Consider the following 20,828-nt stretch of genomic DNA (forward strand, 5'->3'; position numbering starts at 1 on the left):
AGCCGTCGTCAGGCGTGGTGCACTGTCGGCACTGCCATGGGCTGTCGACTATGAGGCATCGCCGACCATGGGCCTCCTGCCGCCGAACACCCCCCCTTTCGTCGGGAAGAAGGAAGAGAGAGAGAGAGAGCTGGTCGATCCTCTCTTTCTTTTTCCTTATTTTCTCTCTCCTCTCTAATTTCTCTCTCTTTCTGTTGGTGTTTTCTCTCTCTAGCTTGATCCGGAGAGATCATTGTTTGTGAGGACTGCTGGATAGTCTTGAGATGCTAAGTGCTGGTGGTCCCTTTAGAGGATCAATAAAGGATTTTGGGTTGTGTGATATCCCAAATAATTTTTGATGTTGACTTAGTTTTGTAGGAGAATAATCTGTTGGACAAGAGGATGTAGGCAGATGATTGGTCATTTGGTTGTCAACAAAGAAGTAAGAATTTTTGTACACCTACCTGCATGATATAGATATTTTTGTACCTATATATGTATGATATGCTATGATTTAGATAAGTAAGAGCAAGAACAGTTTTATGATGGTTTTGGTATTAAATTATATTTTGATCATACTTGCTTGTGATGGATAATATGATGGGTGCATATATGAGCATAACTTACACTTGCATAATCAGACTAATGGATATTGTGTTCTGAAGTAGCCATGTTATATTGGTTGCCCTATCATGATACGAAAACGTGACCATGGTTAGTATAAGCTGGAAATAAATTTAAAAAAGAATTGATATGTGGATGTGATTAAATGAATAAGGACTTTAGGCTTATTTCGTTATTGGTTGCCCCATCACAGACCAAAAATATGATACTATTGATTGCCCTACCACAGGCCGGAAATGTGAAACTACCGATTGCCCTATCACAGATCGAAAATGTGATACTATTGATTGCCTCGTCACAGGTTAGAAATGTGATACTATTGATTGCCCCATCACAGGCAGAAAATGTGAAACTACTAGTTGCCCCGTCACATGCTAGAAATGTGATACTATTGATTGCCCCATCATGGGCTGAAAAAAGTGACTAGAATTTAGCCCAAAGTCAAAAAAATAATTGATTCGGATCAAGTTAAAAAGAAATAAAAATAAAAGCATTAAAAATATTAATGGAGATTTATGAGATATCATATGCTATATCACTCTTGAATGACTTGATTCTATTGATATTTGATGTACATATTTATATTGATTATTCAAGCATTATTGATCGTCGGTTTGTGATTTCATAATGCGTGCAATGTTTTCTTACGGTTTTCAAAGCTATATTATTATTGTGTTAGTATGGATGTGTGGAAATTCTTACTGGGCTGTAAAGCTCACAACTCCTTTCTCTTTTTTAGAGTTGCGGGATGCATAGTACCGAATGGGTTGGGTTCGGAGTGTGAGTATCATAGTTATTAGCTAGTTATTTAGATATTTTTTCTTTGATGCGAATGAACATTTAAAGATCTTGTAATCGAATCAGTTTAATTAATTGGATATGTTGACTTTATCTATATAGATTAATTGATTTATTGTAGTGTTATCAGATTTTTATTCATCTTAGGCCTTCCATAATTTTTAGGGCACTGTTCTAGGACTCATGCAGCTGTGTCGCATGCATCTATTGGTGCAATATGTTTAAGGGGCAGACTAGAGGTTGTTTAGATGTTTGTGCAGAAATTTCAATGTATAAGTCTGGATTATTTACGCAAACCTTGTCCATTACTTATGCTGTTCTTACACTGCATGCAATCACAATCCTAATGTATAAGTGGTCTAAATGTCATATGCATTTCCATATGATTTTCAACCTAAATTTATTGGCAATACATTTTTTAAAAACATGTGATGCGATTTAGGTGAGTTCTTAAGGATGCTACTCGTCACAATGATATTATATGCTTCTCAAAATCCTTTTTGGCTTAAGGTTGTTCTAAACCAAGTTTTGAAATCATATTTTTATTCTGTCACAATGAATCCACACCAAAATCATTACAGGCCGTTATAATATTTGCAATTGCTGTTATTTGTCTAAAAATATCTAAATTGTGAATTTTCTATTTAACATGAGTACCGAGAGTGTTGTTTTATGAATAAAAAAATTTCCTCAAGCATGTGGCACAAGAGGATTGGTGTTGCTTGCATGAATCTCTAATATAATATGGGGTAATTAAACATTAATTTGCTTGGCTAGCATTAGGTGACACAAGGGATTTTTTTTTTTTACAAAGGGTTTTTTTTTTTTTTTACAAAGGGATTTTTTTTTGATATAAAGGATTTTTTTTGATACAAAGGGATTTTTTTTAATTGCACTTAGAGGAACCCTAAAATATTTTACATTTTAATAGTAATCATGGTCATAGTTGTCTGTTGCCATTTCAATGGAAAATAATGATCAATAACAAAAAGGAACACCATTAATTGCCTGAATTACGTTGACCAAATAAAAAAATGATTTTTGGCTGAACAAAGAATATTTTCTTAGTTGGAAACAAATAAATTGATAATTATATAATAGAAATAATGGACCTTGTTTACTGCACTCATTATTTCAGTCAATAAATTATATATTTTAAAATTTATTATTCCCATTAGATAAAGTCATTATAACGTAGCAACAGTCGAATAACAGTCATTATTATAATAACTATCATTAATTTAAATGGCGAATCTTTTGAAAAAATTGCAAATATATAAGGAGTATTATTTTACACCATTGTCTAGGGATAAATTAATTAACCAACGATATGAGAATCAATTTCATGTAGGGTTGAAAATGGGTTGGATGCACTCCGATCATAGCAACTCAAATTTGGATATAAAAATAAGATCAGATTCTAATGTGGATTTAGATACGCAAGAGAAACTTTTTTGAATGAAGATGCAAATACCGATTTCATTTTTTCTCCAATCTAAATTTATTTGTTTGAAATATTTAGTATTTGTCAAAGGAACAGCCATATGTCATTCTCCTTTGGAAATATTTATAAGTTTTAGCATCTCTTATTATTTGCATCCATACTTGCATCTCTCAAATGTATATAAGATACCAATATATAGTTACAAATATTCGTATCCAATCTGTTTTCAGCCTAATTTCATGTTTTAACCAAAGAAATATCCTAATAGTAAACCTCATAAACTAACCAAAGAAATGTTAAGCAATGGATAAACATTTAAAAGTGAGTAAGGCTATTGGTGGATGTATGCTGAAACAACAAGAATGAGTATAATAGGGACAGATTGAAAGATGTGGTGGAGAATAAAACAATTCTGAATTTTGGAATAGAAAGTTGTTATTCAACAAAACCCATCAACGAAGTCATGAGCTCTCTGAAGGCTTATAGAAATAATGCAAGTAACGATCCATTGATTGTGTGGTACGGGTAGATAACTTTAGCCCCCTAATCATAAAATACAATTCTTAGTAAAAACAAAAGAGTTGCTTAGCTATATAACATGGGAGACATTTGTCTCTCTCATAAATGCCCGTTCATTAAACCTAAGTGTGGTAGTTTTTCTGTATCTATGAAATTTTTCTACAACAAAAGAATCGCGAAAATTGAGCCTGCATCTATGGAATCTGGAGCCTTCATTGGACTCAAGAACATGACATTGGAGACCGAGCCCACATTTTTTCAGGTCAGGCCTTCATTGGACTCGAGAACATGACATTGGAGACTGAGCTCACATATTTTCTGGCCGGGCCTTTGGGCATTCTGGGCCAACTTTTCTCATTGCATCTTTCGCACACAAAGCCACCATTGAATCGCCCACTATACAGATCTTGAAGCACTACGAACTCCATCGTTCATTTGCTTGCATGGACTTAAAGCAACCGATGGATGATTTAATGATGGATTCATGCCAAAAAAAAGAAAAAAGATGAATCCTTCTTTTGTGCGAAAGATATAATCCCTCTCCCTACATATCTTACCTATTTAGGGCCTTTCTAGTTCATAAAAACCTAAGAGTCTTAAGTATTGGACATCTCATAGATATGATTTGCTTCTGAAAGAAATATTGCAATTTAAATTGAACTTTCAATTAAGGCGAGCATGATGCAAAATGCAAGGTTAGCCTTTTGCTTATGGGCCTCTGTCTACCAAAATAAAAAATAAAAATAAAAAAAAGTTCATTTGATATTAGTTAATTTTCTCCTTAATGGAAGGGGGCAGCCTAATTTGTAAAGCAAACGCGCTGTCAGGACGTGACACAAAGTCCTCCTTTTTTATCTTTTGATAATGAGATTGATGGTGGCATGTATGATGGGATGGTTTAAGATTGTCTCTGGCCCTGGATCATGGATAAATAACTTTGGACCGCTCAACAATGGACAATGAGATTTTTTTTTTTTTACTTGAGAGTGAGAGAGAAATAGACAATGAGAACTAAGTTGGAGTTACTTGCTTGATGCATTTACAATGCTGACAAAACTCAGATAAGATAAAGTACTACTTAATTCATTAATTTCAGTAGTCCTCTTCGGTTGAAAGAAACTGTTCATAAAGGTACAACTCCAAGGGAAAATGACACAACTGATCGGCAAAAGCTGTCACCCAACGGTCGAATTAAAGACCACCTTAATTGCTTGGCTTCCTTCTTTTTCCGAGAGAAACCTTACTTAATTATTTAATTTCAATATAAACCTGCGTTCGCATCCCAAGATAATAAGTACTCACTATTAAGTACCTAGCAACCTTGTTCCTTTTTTCCGAGGCGATGCTTTTAATACATAAAAGTGCCGTCTCATCAATTAAGAGAAAATGTGTCCATACCTAGATCTTTGTGCATATAATGCATTCACATGAGAGAGAGATGATAGAAAACAAAGTGGGTGGAATAATGATGTGAGGCATCATGACTAAATAATGTGGATTCATGGAATGGAAGACATGGTCTGTGTATCAAACGTGCACTTGACCATGTCATATTTGTCATCCACATTAACTTCCAACAGTTACCATCAATGCTCTGGATGGGAACAATAAAAAAAAAAAACCTTTCTTGTTGATAAAATAAATGTAATGTTCTTTCTTCCATTAGATATTATCGTGTGCATCGAGCTGAATGTTATTTTATTATAAAGTTTTGAGTCTTTAAGCTGAGATAAGCTTCTTTACGTTGTCCAAGTTTGGAATCTTTTACATTAAATTTCGAGTATAGAATTGCTTCTTTTTTTTTTTTAAAAAAAAAACCTCAAATATGGACTTACGAGATGGCAAGCATATATGCATTAAGTAATCTTCTCTGCTTGCCTTAAAGAAAAAAAAAATCTCAATCAGACTTTTGAAATTACAAGCTATGGAATGGTGTAGTAATTCGTGCTATTTCTCAAAAAAAAAAAAAATAGAGCACGGATTTTATGGCATCTTATCTGGAACAACTATTCAATTAGCTTGAGTTTCTAAATTTGATCCACCATAAACTGTAAACTGCCGGCACGAACTTTATAACATAATCTAATTCTGAATTTTATTTTAAATATCATGTTTGCAGATCTTGCAGGTTGAAGGGCTAAGAATAATCAATTCTCAGATTTCTTCGGGAATATAAAAGAAGAAATTTGATGAGCCAAAATTTCTTTTCTTTTTACAATGAAATTTCTAAATATTCAAACATTTTTTTCTTTCTTTACTATTGAGAAACATTCATACACTGAAATTAACAAACTATTTTGATAGATCAAGTCCTAGTCAACCCTCTGGTGTCCCATCTTAATGAAGAGAAATGACAATATTTAGACCAGCTGTTCTTGCCAACCGAGCAATGGTGGTCGAATACCATCAACTATTGTGAAGTAGAAGAGACAACACAAATAAACATCAATATTTTTTTGGCTGATGACAGACATCCACTGTATGGTCCCAAAAAGCATAGAAGACCTATCGCTACAAAAAGGAGATGAGAGGAGTACTGTTGCTATTTTATAGTAAAATGCATACATCCAACCTTGATCAGATGAGCACCAAATAGGTTCAATGATCAACATTGTTATGTCTTCATGCACTTTATTGTCTTAGGAAAACTTTTATTAACTTTATGTTAGGTGATGCATGCCATCATTCCACCTGTAAGAGGGTGTCACACCAAAAATAGGTGTCTAAGGAAAAATGATAATTATCATGGGGCAATCTTGTCACCAATGATGACCCCGAACCATGGTAGCTAGAATTTCTTTTTCAATATATTTGTCTTTCTTTTTTTCTCGAACCACAGTAATTTGCGCGAGAGTCTCAATTTTCGCACCTACAAATTTTTTTGTCTCCTGGTATTTTTCCTGGTCGAAGTACCACGAGCATATGTTGGTGTTTATATCCTCTAGATTTACTCATTCAAGCAAATCATAGCATATGCTGCAAATAGGATTAATCTCTACTAATTATCTCTATAATTTCCTCAAAGGACATCCCTCTACGAAAGTAGTACCTTGAAACGAGTATAATTAATCTACTTATGGGGCAACAATAATTAAGCAATCAAAGAGCATAACCTGTGCGCATGGAGAGGAGTAAAAGAGAAAGCTGTATGTTTGCATGGGAATTGCGGGCTTGGGAGTCTCTGCAAAAGAAGAATAGAGAGACAAGGGAAATGTTATCCTGAGACCTTCTCAAGAGGACTTTCGGTGTATTGGGAGCAGCGAAAGAGACTTCGCACACGCATGCATGCATTACATATTTGCACGTAAAAGAGAAACAAGGAGAGCAGAAAAGAAAAAGATGAGATCTTGCCCGTCCAAGGGAGTCTATCTCAAGTACACCAGATAAATAAAGACGAAAAGGCCTGATGTTTACCCCTCCCTATCACAAAAAGTGATTGCGTTCTTAAAAAGGGCAGGACGTTCCTTCCATGAAACTCCTTGAACATTTATATTTATTAAAATAAACAAAGAGAGCTGTAGGGACTGGTGAGCAAACCAACCTAAAATCTAGTAGCATAATGTATATGTAATCTCTAGTTCTATGGTTTAAGACACCGAACTCAGTTTGGCCCCAATCTAGGCCTATATTATGGGTAGTGGACTCGTGCTCGGATCGCAAACTTAGATGTTCTTAGGCCTAGTATATGGTGATCTACAAAGAAACATATCTTGTGACTGAAACTTGTGGGAAAATGAGTAGGCCATGGTATGCCATGATGCATCTCACATGCTTTGTATTCCTATTGAAAAAATCTGCAGAAATCAGACTTGTCAGCACTTTCAAGTCCCAACCTATAGTTTAACTTAAAATGTCAAGCTAGGTTATGGCAGTGTCAAGCCCGACAAAATCAAGCTCGTATCCTCACAAACAGTTCATAGGATTTAGTCCGAGGGTGCTAGGTCAATACGGGCTAACTCAAATAATTAAGATGCCTAATCTATAAATTCAATAGGAATTCATCTCAATCCTGCTCCCAAATAAGACTACAGGCTAGCAAAAATTATTGCAGTATAAGGATATGGATTCATGGTGCACTTACAACCATGAAGGTCGTAGAACTTGGATATCTTCCTCTTGGCCCACTAAGAATGTGGCAACATGTGTGCGCACACGTGTGTGCACGAGAGAGAGGGAGAGAGACGGTCAAAGTATTAGGCAGAATCCCCAGAGCAAAGCAGTCCCCCAAATGTTCTTAAAGTTTGTTTCTATTCAGGCACATTACATGCAATAAGGTAGTCAAAGCTCATAGCATATAATGTTAACTATGATTTTTATTACTTATCTATAATAAAATCCATGAAGATGGGTCATGTGATCACAACATGTTCCTCTCACGTGACTTGCGGGAATCTAGCTGCCTCCCTGTTATTCTCTTCTCATCTCTCACATTCCTTTCTTCCAAACAACACCATGCACCATTTCACTTTCCTCCTCCTTTCCTCATTTTAGTTCACATCTTTCTCTTTCTAGCTCTCCGGCGCCCAACAGTTTGTCTCATTAGTTGCTGTGTCATCATCACCACAATTATTGAGCTTGATTCCAAGCGTCACCCTATCATTGGCACATCTCCACAACCAGACCAGCTACGTACTCTTGCTTTCCGCCCAAGAAACGACTAAAGACCTTTGCATGTGGGTTCGGATGGTAGGGTGCGCCTTCTTTTTTTCTTCTTTCACTTGATGCACTCCACCCTTCCTTTTTTGCTACATGGGCGAGACCATGTGGGCCTTGACATGAAGCAACTAAAAAGTGTTGGAGATGGGGGGACTAATGAGGTTCCTTCCCCATTGCTGCAATGAGGGCTTGCCTTAGTCTAATCCATGGGCCACACTATATATGTTCCTACATGACATTTGTGACAAAGACCTTTTGATGCCATTATTTGTAATCTCATCTTCGGTCTTTCGATTTAAGATTTTCCATTATTCCATGTGCTTGGGGTTGATGAACGATCATCGCTCGAAATGTAGGCAAGGGAGTGAGGGGAAAAAGTAGAAAGTTATTAAAAATAACCTTCCAAAAGAGTTCAACTTTTTGATCTCTCAGAAACATTGCCGTTGCTAGTCACCTACATAGCATGACAATGTTGCAAAGCATGAGCCAATCTAGAGTTTTTTGATACATGACTAGAAAGCACCAGTCAGAAAGAAGCTCTTTAAAAGCAAAGGAAAAGATGTACAACTTGCTGCTGAAGATTATATGGTTCGCAATAATAAGGACACTCTAAGTAGGAGAAAGTAAGCTTTGTCTGAAAATGGTTGAGTTTTTGCTGATTTGTAACGTGATTACTACTGGCAACATTCATTGCAACTTAAAGGTATAAGTTATTAGGAGAGCAATTTAGTTAGAACAAATTACAGGGCACTGGCCTATAGAAAATGATCACCAACCAATTCCAAATGAGTACTTCCCCAGTTACTTACAGTGTAGCTATTAAACATAAAAACCCTATAAGCCGTAGGAACATGGTTGAGGCTGTATGAGCTTGTTCCAATTTATTGATCAATTCATGCATAAGATGGATCGGTAGGGTACGTGCGTAGCAGGGAATCATAGGAAAGAGTAGTCCTCATTTGGGCCTCTTGAGGTTGGCAGCCAATCTTCTCGACCGAGAGCCCTACAACAGTAAACCCTCTAGAGGCAGCATTTGCGTCCTCCACTTTCATCCAAGGGAGGTGGGTGTGAATGGAAGCCTTCAAAAGCTACCATGCCATCATTTCATGCAAAGCTCTTTGAGTCATTAAGGACCAAATGTTTGCGTGCCGTAAGATTCCTTGCTTTTGTAGTCAGGCTCCATTGTAAATAGAGGATGTGACACTCGGGACAACAAGTAAAGACCTACAACATATCTCTCACACCTCCGCTCTGGGGGCATTTGCTCACCGCCACTTTTTTTACACCAGAGAATGAACAAGGAAAGATGCATTAATGAAGGAAAGAAAAGTGCTGTCAATTTGAAAATTAAAGACTATGATGGTAGGTGTACTCATTTAACCTTGTGATTTATTGTGTGGGTAAAATAGGTTTTTTTTTTAAAAAAAAATTCCGAATATATGTACTTGGGATGCATCTTCCAAACTGACAGCAAGGACTTGGCTATCTCAATTCAAGTATGATAATGAACTGATATATCAGACCTCCATTGGTTGGTATAGTAGGACCCACAAACCATATCACGTGAGGCCACATCCTTTTCCTTTTTCGTTTTTTTTAAATAGTTGTGTGAGAGGAATGAGGACACATACTTTAATATTTAGCTTCTATCCTTAAAAGACATAGACTGTAGTTTTCACAGCGATCAAATAATGGAGGTCGCAGACAGCAACTCGACATCCTGCATGCTATCTGAAGAAAGACAGTTGCGCTACTCCATAAGCCCTCACCCTTTCACAGTCATATCAGAACTACATTATGTGGTGCTCATGAGTCAGTGAGTGACTACACATTTGGCTTTTCTCTAGGTTGAATACTAGAATGTAGTAATTTTACAGACACAGTTTAACTACTCCCTAAGCCACACCTTTCACAAGAATTTTCAGAACCATATATAAAATGGTGCCCAAAATTAGGCTGTTGTCAGAAATGGGTGCATTGACCTAGATTGAAGACTCTCATAGTGCTGTAATTTCACGTTTGATGGGAACATCTAGATGGAAGAACATCGAAATAAGCCCCATACCTCCGCCCCCAACAAAAAAAAAGCCCAAAAAATCTCCAACTTAAAAGTAGGGGATGGGTGAAATTTTATCTCATAAATGTTTCCTGCATAGGGGTCAGGTGACAGAGAGAAGTTAAAACTATTTTATACATAGATACATACATATATATGGTCCATACATAAATTCGGACGTGCATATTGTATGGTATTAAACTTCAAGTATCCACATACTTTGCAAATCGTCATGTGTGTTTATTAGAATAAACCTCAATCTTCCCTTTAGGGGCCTTCTATTATCTTAAAGGAAGGCATTAAAAGCTAAGTGATTCACCTTTCCAACAAGAAATCCAATATCATATTATAATATTGGTTTGTCTTGATGGAACCTAGGGCTTTGGAAATGTATTCGTGGGTCAACCTTGTGTAGCGGAGAAGATCGTGTGAACATGACACAAGTAACACTAGACAAGATTGCTACAAGGTTACAAGGAAATATTTGATTCAGAAAGATCATGGGACTCGATATGGATTATTTTAACCACTATGAGTATTCTAGAGGATCATCAAACTTGACGTGAATCACTTTGACCATATTAAGTATCCAAAAAGATCATCAAACTTGATGTGGAATACTTTGGCCACTACGTATATTTAGGAAGATCACCGACTCGATATGGACTGTTTTGGCCACTATGGATATCCAGAAGGATCATTAGACTTGATGTGAATCATTTTGACCATTAGGAGCCGGGCTAAATAGGATTCAGGGCGAGATCCGCCACATTAGAAAACTGAGCCACAGACCAAACTTTCAGAGGCCATAACTTGGTCATACGATGCCCGATTGGTTATATTTCTAAATCTTAGGGTTTTTAAATATTTTTATTAGTTATATTTAGTTTAAGATATCTAGTCCTATTCGAATTAGAAGAAAATCCAACCCAAATTGTAAAAGAGAGGACTTCACTAGTACTATAAATAGAAACTATGTACCTTAGTTTTGGATAGAGAATTATCAATGAAAAAAAAGAAAACTTAAGTCCTAATTTCACAATTCCTTCCACCTTGTTCTAATTTTCTTTCGAGAGATCTCACTTGAGCGGGTAGAAAAAAAATCTTTCTTCTCTCCAATCGGATCAAGTTAGTATTCGAGCTTCGGTCCTCTACATTTATGAGAGCCTTAGTGCATAGTCCATATGTGTAGCGGTATAGACAGTTAGAAGAAGACATGTCCGTGCTTGAAGTGCATTAAAGGATAAAGATAAGTATGGTTATTTATTCTACGTTGATAGATGATGAGATGATAAAATGTTTCACACAACTAAAAAAGAAGATAGCCCAACTCTCCGAGATTATGTCTTGATTGGTGACACCTTCAACACAAGCACCAGCAACTCTATCTCCGAGCAAAACCAAGTGATTCAACCATTAGATAGAGAAGTACATATTTTTCCATCTTCAGATCTGATTTAGCAGGAGCTAAATCTCCTAAACAAGGAGCACTCTAATCCAAGAGGATCATCAGACTCATTGTGGACCACTTTGGCCACTACGAGTATTCAAAAGGATCTTCAAACTCGATATGGATTACTTTGGCTCCTACGAGTATCTAAGATAATCACCGAACTCGATGTGGAATACTTTAGCTACTACGGATATTTAGAAGAATCACTATACTTGATGTAAAATACTTTGGCCACTACGAGTATTTAGAAAAATCATTCAACTCGATGTGAACCACTCTGGTTACTACAGACATTCAGAAGGATACGAAACTCGATGTGGATCGCGTTGGCCACTACAAGTATCTAGGAGGATCACTAAACTCAGCGTGGAATATTTTTTCTACCACGAATAGGGCTAAATAGAGTTTAAGAGCAAGATTCGCTACAATGAAAAATTGAGCCGCAAGCCAAATTTTTGGAGGCTATAACTTAGGCATACGAAGCCCGATTAAGATGATTTTTGTTTTAAAATTGGATATCTTTTTAAGATCTACAACTAGAAGGTTGAATTGGGATGAAATTCCATCATTTAGGCTCTAAAACGGGTTAGTCAAATCAAAAATTTTCTTTTTTAGTAAGAATTTGATTGGGCATAGCTCTCTATTTGAAAAAAATTAGATGGAGCGACAGAAGGTAGAGTTGATGTAGAAGTCGAGATCTATCTTCTAAATTTTTTTAAATTTTTTAAGATATTTCTAAATTTTAACTTTTTTTAGAATATTTTTATTAGTTATATCTATTTTAGGAAATCTAATCCTATTCGAACTATGAGAGGAGTCCAACCCAAATTGTGAAAGAAAAAAATCTTACTAGTATTATACATAGAGGCCATGTGCCTCAGTTTTGGGTGAAGAATCATCAATAAAAGAAAATAAAATTTAAGCTCTATTTTCGTGATTTCTTCCATCTTCTTCTAATTTTCTTCCGAGAGATCTGAGTTGAGAGGGTTGAAGGAAATTTTTTTTCTCCCCATTCGAATCTTTATTTGGGAGTATGAAAAGATAATTAGAATATAGAAGGTTTACAAAATTAGGGTTTATACTAATCACCACTAGCCCCCCCTCTGCCCCACCAAACCCAACACTCACATAAAAGAGATAATTTTAGTGGCAAGTTCTTTGAGCCAGCAACCAAAAATATTACATTAATTTTTTTGAATGCAAAAAGATCATTGATAATAAGCAATATGTGAAAATCTAGAAACTCGACAAGATTTGAAATTCATCTTAACCAACTCAACTTGAGTAGTTCGAGGAGTTGAAAGTGAGTCTTGAGTTTCAAACCCAACTATAATTAATAACTAAAAATAATAAGATAGTTTCTCATCCCAAAAGGCTAGTAGGAAAGTAGTGTTTGGATTGTTTAATTTTATATAAGTAGCCAAGATCTACTTAGTGTATAATTGATGTGGAACTAAATATACACCCCATAGGTCCTCACATATTTTTTCTATTTAAGCTTTGGATGTTAGGCTAAGGGTCCAAATCCAATCAAATCCAATTGCAAACACCAAGATCAATTTGTGATTAGTTCCAATGATACCATGCCATAGTATTCTCTAGTTCATATTGGACATGCACTGGGTTTGCTCTTATACCATTTGTAACAATCCAAAATCTCATCCAAAAAAACTAGCCACAGGGTATTATTTGAATTCTATAGTATTATATAAACACTTAAGATCTATCTAACATATAGCTGATGTGGAACTAAACATATGCATGCACGAATTCTTACATATATAATATTATAACAATTAACAATATATTTCTTTGCACTTCTCTTTTTTTCTTTTTTTTCTCTTCATTTGTAGGTTAGACTAGAAACAAACCTAATGGAGCCGGTGGAAATAATCGCAGCACAAGCCTTAGTCCTCTTTTGTTTTGTTTTTTCTTCTGTATCTCCCAACCTATTATATACTCTCTAATAGATAGAAGCTTCGTCCTAAAATATAAGCCGACTTCCCCGGGTAGAAGTCCAAAGTCCAAATTCCCGTTGCTTTAGTCTCTCTCTCTCTCTCTAGTGTCACTTTCTCACGTATGCACTATCAAATGAGACCCCCATCCCTTACAAATGCTCTTCCCTTTCCTTTCTTTATGCTCTCCACCACTAAAAACATTCACACTGAGGTCACCCACCCGCTATCCTCAAAAAAGAGATCACCCACCCCACCACTCTCCCCTCCCTAAGTCACTACATACAAAGAGAATAAAGAAGGAGCACTTGCAGATCATACACCCTCTCAAAGCTCTTCCTTATTCTCATACTCCCCACTTCTCTACAGAGAAAGAAAAAGAAGAAGAAAACAGTACCGCAACTGCATGCAAGTACTGGTGATCTTGGTGCAAAATTTCAGACTAGTTGAGTGGGTTTCTCTCTAGCTTATCTATCAATCACCAAACATCATCCAAGCATCAACAAGATATCAAGGAAAACCGAAAGGAAGATATCATAGAATGCCAATTCAAGGAATCTTCATGGAAAGCACCTCAATGCCTTCCCTCGACCTCTCGTTGAACATCAGCCTCCCAAGCCCCACACCCTCCTCAACGCCCGACACCGACGGTGACCTCAGCCTTGACCTCCTTCACCAGATCGAAGCCCTCAAACCACAAGCCGAAGGCTGTTCAAACTTGTTAGCTTGCACCCATCTATCCCTTTCAAGTTCATTGGCAACCTCGGAGGCAGATGGCTCTTGGAGGTGGCAAGGACCACTGCATGATCGATGCCAAAGCAGCCATCTCGAGTTGGTCTTCGATGGCTCGAAGCCCATAAAGGGAATCCCCATCTACAACAGCTCTAGCACACCGTTCCCCTCAGCTGATCCCGAGATGGGATTCAACCACCAAATGATATCTTCCCCTTCTTCATGGCCCTTATTTTGCTCTTCGGTGCCATCTTCACCTTCTTCTTCTTGTGGCTATTCTACCAATTTAGACACAATGACATCTTTCTTGCACCCAGCCGGTCTGGTCCCATCTATGGCCTCATCCTATCATCGGATTGTGGCACCACCGACAAGGTTCACTGGGTTATCATCAGACACAATCAAGTATAACCAACACTACAACCACCACCAACAACATGGAATTGGGCCGCTAGATGTCTCTCAGAACATGATGAGGTCGAGGTTCATGCAGAAGATCCCAGTGAAGCGGAGCGTCCGTGCGCCAAGGATGCGGTGGACCAGCACCCTTCATGCCCGCTTCGTCCATGCCGTCGAGTTCCTTGGTGGTCACGAGAGTATGCCATCTCTCTCCGCCCAGTTATTTCTTTTGTGATCGTAGCATATTGGTTAACCTATAGTTTTTTAAATTTGGTACTCCGATTTTTGCTTTGGGGGATTGTTTTGGTTTAGGGGCAACGCCCAAGTCTGTTCTTGAGCTCATGGATGTGAAAGATCTTACTCTAGCCCATGTCAAGAGCCACTTGCAGGTAATTTTTTTCTTAGCTTAAGACAATATTCTTCGCCTTCATCCTCCGCAACCTGAGCAGAGCTTCCATCTCTCTCTCTCTCTCTCTCTCTCTCTCTGTGTGTGTGTGTGTGTGTGTGTGTTTATTTCAGAAAGAAAACTGCCACGGATAAGGTCAGACAAAGAGAGAGAGAGAGAGAGAGAGAGAGAGAGAGAGAGAGAGAGAGAGAGAGAGGGAGGGGGGGGAGTAGCCATCATTTCACAATAATACAAGGCTGCAAAAAAATTTCAGAGGCATCAACCTCGTAAGCAAAGAGGGGGAAAAGAAAAAATAATAACAAGAAAAATTTCGTGAAAATAATAACAAAAAGAATAACAAGAAATACCATAGAAAGCAAGAGTATAGGCTTGGATTGAAGCTGGATTCTCCTCTTTACTTTTCCTCTTTCTTTCCTTTGTTGTAGCTTCACTTCACTACTCTCTCTCTCTCCTCTTTACTTCTCTTTTAAGTATATCTGTCTTTCTATCCCTCTATCTATTTAATGGCCTTTAATTTCTTTCTCTCTGGCTCTACAGATGTATAGAACTGTTAAATCCACTGACAAACCTGCAGCTTCCTCAGGTAATTCGTATTGCTTAGCCTTCTGCGTTTCTCTTTATTTCATCTCACCCTCCCTCTATTTTAACTCTTTTACGAGCTTCCTAAAAAATCAGTTGAAATTTTCTACCAAGCCTTGGTAAATCATCTTCAAATAAGTGCAATATCATCTTCTTCTCGATGTGCTTCTTGCATATATTTTGTATTCTCAAGGCCAATCAGAAGGCTCAGGCGAAGAAGATTCTGCTCTTGGGACTGGCAATCTCAGCTTCCGTCGATTAATGGAGCACAAAGGATCAGATGGACCAATCCAGCTAAATGACATAGACTCGAATACTAGATGGAGCAACTCATCTAGGTAAAGCAATCTCTCTCTCTCTCTCTCTCTCTCTCTCTCTCTCTCTCCATCCATATTTTTTTAGTGTTTCTAATTGGCATAGAAATATTTTTTTCAAGTGAATGTTTTTAAGCTTAGCTTAGAAGATTGACAAATCCACGTTCTCCAAATCTTAAGTGCAAAAGGGTTTCCATGGCAGCTTTAGCTTTTCTCTCGCCCTTTGTATTCTTTGAGATCTCATTGGGAGATTTAAAGCCAAAGCTCAAGGATAAGGGAAAGAAAGCATTCACTTGCTAAAAGTGATCAAAGAACAGCTTGCTTTGTTAATGCTGCATTTAGTTAGTGTCCTTTGATTAATGCTTGTCTTCCCTTCGGAGCTATGTCTTCAGTGAACGAGACCAAAAAGGCCATATACACCTTGACAGGCTTGACTTGTGTGCTGATCCCCTCTCTTTGGTCTTATCGTATTATTATAGTGTAGTATCATGCCTCGGTCTTGGGCTTTGGTTTGTCTCTTGCTTCTTTATTCCAGTAGTTTAGCTTTCTTTTCAATGCATTGGCTCTGATTTTTGCGATGTGATTTGACCTCATGTGTCCTAGACCTAGATACACGATACCTCCTGTTTTCTTCGTCTTTCTTATTGTCTCACTTTTAACCCCAACATGTTCATTACTATTAGGGTTCGATTTCCTTCTTTGGTTCCTAAATTCCTTTTTTCTTCTTAGACTTCACAAAAAATCTTATATCATAGAAGGTAGAAGTGGGAAGAAAGATAGCACGCAATATTCTGCTCAGTTTGTGGCAAATATAACCATTTTTTAAGTTATTTTTGTGACACTAAAGGTGAAGAAAAAGATCATCTCAGGAAATTACACGTAAGTTTCATAAACTATTCTTTACTATACTTTTTTTTATTAAACATATCTATTGCTAACTTTTAGAGTTTTTTTTTTTCTTTTTGAGGAATACTTATCTGCATAACTTAAAAACTCGAATATGGTAATAGAACATTAAGCGTCATATATTAACTGCTCCAGATATGTATGCCAACTATTTGTGATAGAAATCATATCTTGTAGTCACTTCATAAAAAATCTTTTGGTACCATCATTTTTCTGGGAAAATGGAAGATCTCAACAGGACTTCAGATACCTATGCTGCAGATGACATTCCTTATTTTCTTGGCCAATTGATTGTTATCATCAAATATCAAAAAGTGATATATAGGATTAAATTTAAATATGTTGTCGCTACAACAAAATAAGCTATTAGAGGCATCTACAAGTGCGGCTAATAACTTAAAAAATACTGCAAATATCTTTACCAGCATTTTTGTGATATTTTTTTATATACCAGTTTAGGATGATATCAGCAATTAATTGTTGGCATTTTGAACAAATGCCTGATAAAAATATCCTTTTAGCAGCATTTACAAGTGTCCTTGAAGTCTTGAAGAATTAATAATCCAGCAACTTCTAATTAAATCACATACTAATTGCAGCATATCTATCAGCATTTCAAGTAAATATCAGAATTAATATATGAAATTGATATCCAATTAGAAGTAGCTTACATTATATGCTGCAGATTATCATGAATATGGCGGCAATGTTTATAACAAAATGCTGCTTATTTTATAACACTTCTTAAAAGATAGAAGCATTTGAGCCTAAATGCCATGAAAAAAGAGAATATAGCTGTGCACAAAATAGCAAATGCTACTTTGATTGTCCCCTAATAACTCTTTTTGTTCATTTGAGCCTAAATGCCATCAAAAAGAGAAAAAAAAGAGAATATAGCTTCACAAAGTAGTTAATGCTCCTATGATTGTCTGCTAATAACTCTTTTTGTTGTAGTGTGTATCATGACCAATATAATTTCTAGATGTTAATCAATTTAGTATGTTGAAGAATAATAATGTTTGTTAAAAACCTAATTGCTTTAGGTTTGCTGAGAGAATTGAAGATATGATCAAAAAGAATCATTTGGTCATGGAAAGTAAATCGTTGTAACATTGAATGATAAAAAAAAAAAAGCCAAAGTGATGGCTGTAAACATTTTGGTGTAGTGGACGTGCAAGAAAACCTAGATCTTCATCTTCATTGATAAGAAAAAAAACTTATAAATCCACAACATGAGCAGTTTTGAGTCCGCAAGAGAAAACTCTAGGCAACATTTGATTTCATGTACCTAATCGTCATGTAGGAACTGAATTAGGACAATGCAAACAAAATTAACTGCATCATTATAGATGGTATAACAAGTAGTGTGTTAGGGTTAAAAACTTCCTGGAAGAGTGTATAGGGGAATTGCCACCAGAAAACCTAAGAGGCTTGGCCCTTTATATATATATAATCATATATCATAATTATCCTTTATAATTAGCAAAATCCCTTAGCCAGACAAACTGATCCATATCTGCTGTTCCAGACAGTTTTTAGGACCTTAAAACGAAATATTATTTTTTTAGGCTGGAATCATTTTTGTTGCTCTTTTGAGTAGAGAAAGTTATAAAACAAAACTCTATTAGATTGCATTGTTACTAATCTTAGTTAACTAATGCTACATTTTCAACCACTAAATTGCAAGTCATGATAATAAAACACACCAACATTCTGAATCGATGATATTCAGCTATGCTTTATGAATATATACTGCACTCTAACAAATGAATTTGCTTATTGTGACATAGAATGTTATGTGAATGGATCCGTACAGACAGATAGCAGCAGTAAAATGAGGTTTGATTGCAAAAATATGCACTATAAATCTATATAAGAGCACTTTATCACCTAAATTCCATCATCTGTGCTCAAATTTTTCCTTACTAATTGCAGACATTCATACACCATCTCCTTGTTCAGTGCTAATCCTTTTTTTATTGAGGGAACATTTTCTGTTTGAATCATATCTAGATTTTATCTACATTATATAACCACAGCCTTTTTACTTAGACAAATATTTTTTTTTTTTTTAAAGTTTGGCTCCTTGAGACTGAAAAATGGTATAGAGGAGCATATTTTCCTTCAATGGAAATAAAAATAATTTGTCGACCAATGATGCTCCAATTGCGCACCTGGATTCTATAAATATAAAATGGTGCAAATGACCAAAACAAAACCATTCTTCTATTATTGATTGATGAAAAAGGAGATTAGATTTTCTATACTACCAGCACAATGAACTGGTAAAATAAAAATTTCTCACCTAGCATTATACAGAAGTATGATTTGATATAGCTTCTGTTAGTTATTAGTGATCCTTGTTAAGGTGATGACATTAAATTCAAACTTGAACTTTTGCATGACAAGAACTTTGTCAAAAATTTCAGCACAGGAGCTTGGACGCAAACCAATTCAAGTGAAATGGAGGGCCTTAGACCAGCAACTTTCACGTCACAGACCGAGGTACTTACAAGCAATGACTTTGTGGATATCACACACACACACACACACACACACACACACACACACACACAGAGAGAGACTGTGTTCATAAAAAAAAATGGAATATACTATAGAAATGACAGGAAGTCTTTTCATAAAATTTAAGAATAAAAAAAAAGATCATAAAAAAGTGCATCTCTGGACCTTAAACAGGGTAGCCATCCTTGCCGAACCAGTGGCTCTACGGGGTCTCATCAAGAACTCAAAAGCCCTAGCTTGGAGTTCACTTTAGGAAGACCAGACTAGCGGGACGGAGGGCAGGATTCATGCTGGTGGAGCTACATGGCGGTGGTATATACACATTCAGTGAGTGGCTCCTGGAAAGTTCTAAGGTATTAGTTATATCAGCAATGATAAGAATATAAGGAGGCCTATGTGAAGAAAGAATGAGGAGAAAATGCAAATATCAACTTCGGCGTTCTATTTTGCATGGTGCATGAACCTTATGCTCCTCATCTGGTCCTTGTTCTTCTTCTTTGGCTTTTCTTTTGTCCCTTATTTAAGATAAAATTAATTCTTCGCTTCTTGTATTATTCTTTTTATTTTCTCCCTTCGTTTTACACTTTTATATAAACCACTGGGGAGTGGAATGGCCAGAGCTCAAGTCGATAAGTGTCTAATATATGACGTACACATTAAAAGTTTGAAAGACCTAAATCTGTTATTTCATGCAGCAATCTCAGCAAAATCCTTTCCCTTTGTTTTCTTTCCCTTTTATTTTTCATGATTTTCTCGTTTTTCAACCATAGTTGGGATTTTGGTGGTGTAAGAGCTTGTCCAAATCCCACATAAATTATTTGAACATGTGGATGGGCGACCATGTGGATGAAATATCATGACGGAGAAATATTGCCATTTGATACATAAGTATAATGGAAGAACCATGCATATCAAACGTCTCCATTCTTTTTTCTTTATTCTTTTTGCTGAAGCATCCTCCTTGTATCCAAAAGAATTAATAGTTGTATGCTTTCATAAACATGAATGTGTTTCGCTTTATGCTTTTTGGATAAGATACGAACGTGCATGTGGCCAAACGTTGAAAATGGACATCTTGCATTAGATTCTTTACAGAAGGTATCTAATAAAATTCCCAATTTACATTTCAAACAACTCAACTGAGATTAGGAGGGTAAATTAACATGTATTATATTCTATTGATGTTACAATTAAGTGAAACAGAAAGGTTTGTATAATTTGGCATCAAGTGATAGTATTCAGTTAGTGGTCCGCTGGTTGGCAAAAAGGGTCTTAGTTTGCCTTCCTTTGTTGCGCTTTAAAGTGGTGATTGCTACAAAACCCTTCTTCCAACGACTCTTTTTCAAGTCCTATTTCCCTTCACACACTTCCATATATTCCCTTCAGACCTTGCAACAATCTTGTCCACTGTTAATAAATCACATCCAATGATCACCTCCCTTCCGTCTATTTGACTCGATAGTGGATTTCCAAACCCCTAGGATC

General features: G+C 36.5%; 1 protein-coding gene across 1 annotated transcript; it reads left to right on the plus strand.

The window, feature by feature from the left end:
• The first annotated feature begins 13,750 nt into the window (after positions 1 to 13,750).
• LOC108511252 (putative transcription factor RL9) lies at positions 13,751 to 20,063 on the plus strand. The gene is made up of 6 exons (XM_039134378.3): positions 13,751 to 14,812; positions 14,928 to 15,004; positions 15,559 to 15,604; positions 15,794 to 15,938; positions 19,250 to 19,325; positions 19,518 to 20,063. The coding sequence occupies exons 1-6, from the start codon at positions 14,026 to 14,028 to the stop codon at positions 19,608 to 19,610; spliced, it is 1,224 nt and encodes a 407-aa protein (XP_038990306.3). The 5' UTR covers positions 13,751 to 14,025; the 3' UTR covers positions 19,611 to 20,063.
• The last annotated feature ends 765 nt before the right edge of the window (positions 20,064 to 20,828 follow it).

Source organism: Phoenix dactylifera, chromosome 15 (genome assembly GCF_051530095.1).
Source record: "Phoenix dactylifera cultivar Ajwa chromosome 15, Ajwa_hap1_PhDact_Kaust_v1.1, whole genome shotgun sequence".
Classification (NCBI taxonomy): domain Eukaryota; kingdom Viridiplantae; phylum Streptophyta; class Magnoliopsida; order Arecales; family Arecaceae; genus Phoenix; species Phoenix dactylifera.